Raw genomic sequence first — 5,507 nt, 5'->3', positions numbered from 1 at the left:
GGAGACTGCAAAATCCTGCTGTGTGCAAGGATCCACCACGCTTTCAAGTGGATGCACTGTATGTGCTAAAAAATGTAGGCAGAGCAGGGCAAGAAAAGGACAGAGCATGTCAGCATATTTTTTTAATTACCTAGCATTTGATTGATACCGCAATGGTAACATTGCTTTTTAAAATAAAAATATTTACTATCCTTTCTTCTTCAGTACACAGAGGAGTTGGGGAGATATATATATATATATAAATATTGTATACTTGAGATTCCAGGGCAAGCAACTTTTTTTTAAATAGATCATTTAACCATCTTACTTTTCTTGTCAATATTTCATTAAAATAATTTATAGTTGTCCTACATTTATTAAGCCCTTTGTGTGATCATATAGATGCAGGCTTTACCGTGCAGATTTTTTCAATCAAAAATGCATGAGAAGAGGAAAAAAAAAAAAAAAAAAAAAAAAAAAAAAAAAAAAAAAAAAAAAAAAAAAAAAAAGTAGGCCAGGTAAGCATCCAGTTTTTCTGTCTGTGTTTAATCACTGCCTAGAAAGTCAAAGCGAGCTGGCAAAAATTCTGCTTAGAAACAAGATGTTTGTTATCCGCAGTAATGAGTACGGTGTCATTAACAGCTTTTTGGGGCAGTGCCGCTGCCTGTTCGCTTTCCCGTCCTCAAAGAGGCGATGGATGGGCTGCTGACCCAGATCAGGCGCGTAAGACGAGAGCGATTCCTCCCTGACAAGCCCCAGCAGTGACAACTGGTCATTAATTGTAAAAATTCTGCCAGCTTGTGGTTTTAGAAACAATTTGTACTTCTTTAATTACGCTGTCAGGGCAAGCTTTGTCCCAGACACTCTTATCAGGCTGAATTAGTCTTTAAAAGAATTAGGCTTGGCCCTGCTCGAGCTGCACTCACCATCTTCGTGAAGAATCTTTGCTAGGAATGGGGGGGCAGGGGGGGAGCKTGCAGTGGTGGAGCGCATGACAGTAATTGTCACCAGAAGGAAGAGAGAAACTCTTGTTCCCGTACTGTTTTATTATTCTAATGATGCAGAGGGGCCCCGACGGAGATCGCAGCCCCGCTCTGCTGCGAGTTACACAAACATTGAGATGGAGGGAGACCGCCTGCTCCCAGAASGCTGGCTGGCTAAGCAAGGCAGCGGGGCGAATGCCAGGGAGAAAAGGGAGGGCTGCTTATCTTCAGCTGTCACACGGGCAACCGAGCAGACATTTATGGCTGTACCCTGCCAGGTTCTCTGTCGATAATTTTTTTTCCCCTTCCTGTGCATTCACCCACGAGCTGGTCTTTGGGGAGCACGTAGTCCTACGGCACAGGTTGGAAGGACCTGGCTTTGGTTGTGTGGGACTGAATCCCTGGTGATCTGTCTGGTCACCCAGCAGTGCGTGTTTGGGGAAGGACTGCCCCTTTGGGGAGGAATGAGCTAGCTGGGCGAGCAGATGACCCAAGCCAAGGCGTTATCACTTCTCAATCTCTCKTTGGGATTTGTAGCCTTATCAGAGGGGACTGCCCAATGCTGCACTTGCTGATAGTGGAACGGGTGTGGGGATGTATAGCCATGGGGCTGATAAAGAGGAACTTGGCAAGGGAAGGGGGCCACAGGGGAGGGTGAGGAGAGGCCCTGAGCTCCACTGGAGCCTGCCGCAGACCCCAGGATGGGCGTGTCTCAGCTCATGCCAACSGGGCTTGTCACTGSCGATTTCCCGGCTGGGGATGGCACRGTGAAGGTAACATTCTAGAGTGAGTTGAYCACTTCCTTGGGACTTTAAAAAARAAAAAAAAAAAGCCCCCTTCAGTGCATACTGTCTCTCAAACYGCACCTAATGGAAATACCTAAATATGCTCAATTTACGCTGAGCATTGAGYRCATATGCTACAATATATGACTGCAAATGATGTGATTGCATACTTCAGCTAGAAGGGTTTCTGCTGGGCTCAGTTCCCCCAGAAATTAATTTTGACTAGTGTTCCTGTGAAGTCTCACATCTTTTTTGAAAGGCAAGTAGCAATTCCCATGTTGCAAGTAATGGGGATTTGTAATGGCATTTAGGGCTGGATTAATTTCTGTGTGCTTTATGATTTGCAGAAGTTTACAGCAGTATCTGCTGTAGGTAAAACTCAGCTCCTTTCCCTTGTAGTTCAAGGGCAAGGCAAACAGTAAAAATAAATATTTCAGCAGCACATCCTACTACTGAAAAAACAAGTCAAAGATTTTAAAGTATGACAGCACAGGGATTTGTTTTGCATGAATAGTAAATACGTCTACAGCCTCAAAAGAAGCTTTCTCTAGCTGGAAAACAGCATCAGCAATAGGTCTGTGAGTTTTGGAAGAGCACTGTCACATTTGCATATAGCAGAGGGTGCTGCACAGTCCACATCAGGTTCACGAGCAGGACCATGCCCTCCTGGTGTATCGTCCAACAAGTTCCTCATCCAGATATTCTAGAAGTTGTTTTGCTGGGTGAGTGGGGTGAATCTGTTGGCTCCAGATTAGTCAGTAATTTCTGAGAAACAGAAAAGTACCGTGGTAGCCCATCAAAGAGAGGTGGCAGGGACTTGCCAGCAGCTTTTGTTTCCCCTTTCACACCTTCTCCTTCTCACCAGTCAGGCTAGAGGGGCAAGGTTGCTCTAAATAAAATGGAGCTGTGGCAGCGAGGAGGCGGCAAATGTAGGTCGGATGCAGTTGGGAAGCTGCTGGTGGCGATGCTGATGTGCACACAAGCAGCCGGTGAGGGATGTGGTGCTAGGGATGCCCCGACTGCCTGAGGAGCAGGGTTGTGTGTCACATGGCTGCTCACTGCGGGCAGTGCTGAGGGGAGGAGGAGCAGCGCAGCCCCTGCCAGGCTGTGGAGCSAGGCAGACCCTCCCTGGGGGAATTGGGGCCAGCACCCACCAAGYTGGCTGAGAGGAGAAGCTGCTGTGAGACACGGGGGTCTCACCCATCCTGCTGAGCAACCCAGGCCAAGAGATGCTGGTGTTTCAGTCTGGAYGAGGCCAAATATCCATTCTGATGATTACAGAAGTCACTTGGAGCCTTACCTGGGAGGAAAAGCTTCCCCATGTGCTTCCCTCCTGCTCTGCCTGCCCACCCTGCCCTGCCCTGTCCTCCCCTGTGCTCTCTGTGGTTGGTGACATTCCTAGGGCTGTCTGAGGAGCATCTCCATGTATTTAGCATCAGGTTCATCTCATCTCATCTCATCTCATCTCATCTCATCTCATCTCATCTCATCTCATCTCATCTCATCTCATCTCATCTCATCTATCTCACACATGAGGAAGAGTCCCAGGCATATTTTACTGGTAGGGGGATGCACAGCGGCACACGAGCAGCAATTTGATTAGATTGCCTGTTCCCATCTGATGTCTGTTCCACAGCATGAATCCCCCCATCCGATTGCAACATCTGTATCATGGCCCTGATTTCCTTCCAGGCCTGCCCATTGCAGCTGAAAAAGTCTCCAGAAAGCAAAGGTGAGCTGTGCCATTTGGTTGGAGCAGCTCTACCATGACGGAAAAAAGCCTCACTTCCCCTGCTCCCCAGCCCTTTCCAAAGCTCCAAACATCCCCCTTGTTTTACAAGGAGAAAGGAGGAAGCATTTCCTGAATGAGTCTGGTCCCAGCTGGCACTGCAGCCCAGATCAACTCTCTCACCTAACATTTTTAAGCATGCTTAGCTAAACCAAGACAGTCTAGGAGTCTCCCTCTAAACCCCTACGTATGTCCAGCCAGACCCCTTCCTGMATGCACTGAAAATGTAGTTGACTTCTAGACAGGCAAAAAAATCATCAGCTTATGCTGGCATGATATTTTAAAAACTCGGCAAGAAGATGCTAGTAAGTTGAACAATGTTAGTCTGCAGCTCTAACTGGTACTCCAACTGGAACCAGCTGTAGAAGTAACGAGAACCATTCCCGACTGAATGCACAGCATGCTCATGGTGCTGTGCAGCCCCTGGGTGGGRTTGTCATACAAAGTTTATGCCATTTTAACTCTTTCTTTAAAGCAGGTATTCAAGCACCTTTCCAAATACAGACACATTTGCTGACAGAGAAGCACCCAGCCACTCCTATCTTGGGCTGTGTTTCTCTGCAAGCCCCACTGTGCTCTGGGGCACAGGTGGAGGGGTGCTACGATGTTTCTCCCTTTACATGTGGGAAAGCCTATGCAATGACTTTAAAGACAGGGTGCCAGTGTGGAAAACAAAAGACACTTTTAACTTTTTGGGAGCAGAAAAGAGGGAAGAGAAGAAAGCAAGGGGAGGATGTGGGCAGGAAAGGCTGCACTGCTATACWTTGGCTGTTGTGCAACATCGAGTACCCAAGTCTTCTTTAGGAAGGGAGTCAGCAGTGCTTTTGTGGAGACCCATCTGCACCTCCAGTCAAACCTGAATGACCTCTGGATGGGAAAAACTCTTCCAAGCATGGAGCAGAAAGGGCATTGTGCAGGAGATCGATTGTCCTTGGGACCAAGGTCCCAAATGCATTCTCAGTTCAGAACTAAAATTTTTTTTTTGTCATGTGTTTGGATTTATTTATGAGGCTTTGCTGACCAAGTCCCATGTTGCCAGTGTTTGTATRAGTTACTATGTGTGACTGGTAAGCAGAGAACCAGATGCAACTTGGGGGCTGTGCAAACCTTGTTAGCAGAGTATTTGCTTTATTTTTCTCCTCAAGGTTTGCAGAACTAGTTTAACAACTGGTTTTTTTCCTGTAATTTAAGCATTTGAGGGTTTTTAATGGTTTTGGTTTTAATTTTTTGTTTTAACAAAGGGGACTTCTAAAAAAGCACTTAGAAATGCAATTAGGTTACATGAGATGCATGTTAAAACCATGTGACCCCSATACAACTATGTCTGGGCTCTGTTCTACACTTCTGTTTTACAAACACTCTGAGAGACCCAACAGGCACCAAAACAGTTGCTTAAAACTTTAACACATCTGAACAGCAGCAGCGACCCTCAACATATGCTTTCCAGCAGCCAAGAAATACTGAAGCGAATGAACCTTACTGGTGASAGAGCACTGGAATGGGATGCCCAGGGAGATCGGCGAGCCCCTCTCTCTAGAGGCCTTCAAWACCCATCTGGWGGAGTTCCTGTGTCACCTRSTCTAGATGATCCTGCCTTGGCARGGGGGTTGGACTGGATGATATCCAGAGGWSCCTTCCRGCCATAACGATTCTGTGGCATCTGCAAATTTTTCTTGTCTTCCCCCTATCACTCGCCCCAGCCTTCCTCGCTGCGCTCTCCTCTCCCTATTCGCGCCGTATCCTGGTTTCCTCCCTTAGCACTTGCCATGCTTTTCTCTTCCTAAAAATCACCGGGGAGCCCCGAGCCCCGTGGCGGTGACACCCCGCACGGGCGGGGTGGGGGAGTTCGCGGTCCGACCGCACAGCCGAGGTGACAAAACCCATTCRGCTTCTCCGCAACGCCTCCCGCGCCTCCCTGTCGCTCAGCGCACACGGCYGGGCAGCTCCGGGAGCGGCAGCGATGCTCCGGGC

The 5,507-nt window shown here is 47.9% G+C and overlaps 1 protein-coding gene across 1 annotated transcript in view; it reads left to right on the top strand.

Moving 5' to 3' along the window:
• Positions 1 to 672: 672 nt before the first annotated feature.
• Positions 673 to 5,507, top strand: part of TMEM131L (transmembrane 131 like) — an 85,699-nt gene continuing 80,864 nt past the window's right edge. The window contains exon 1 of the mRNA XM_057375310.1: positions 673 to 702. Within this exon, the coding sequence (XP_057231293.1) occupies positions 673 to 702 (30 nt within the window). The remainder of the gene's footprint in view (positions 703 to 5,507) is intronic.

Source organism: Malurus melanocephalus, unplaced genomic scaffold (assembly GCF_030028575.1).
Source record: "Malurus melanocephalus ecotype Western Australia unplaced genomic scaffold, MMel_1.1 scaffold_9, whole genome shotgun sequence".
Lineage (NCBI taxonomy): Eukaryota > Metazoa > Chordata > Aves > Passeriformes > Maluridae > Malurus > Malurus melanocephalus.
The sequence above is the reverse complement of the archived record's forward strand: the minus strand, read 5'-3'. Positions and strand labels throughout refer to the sequence as shown.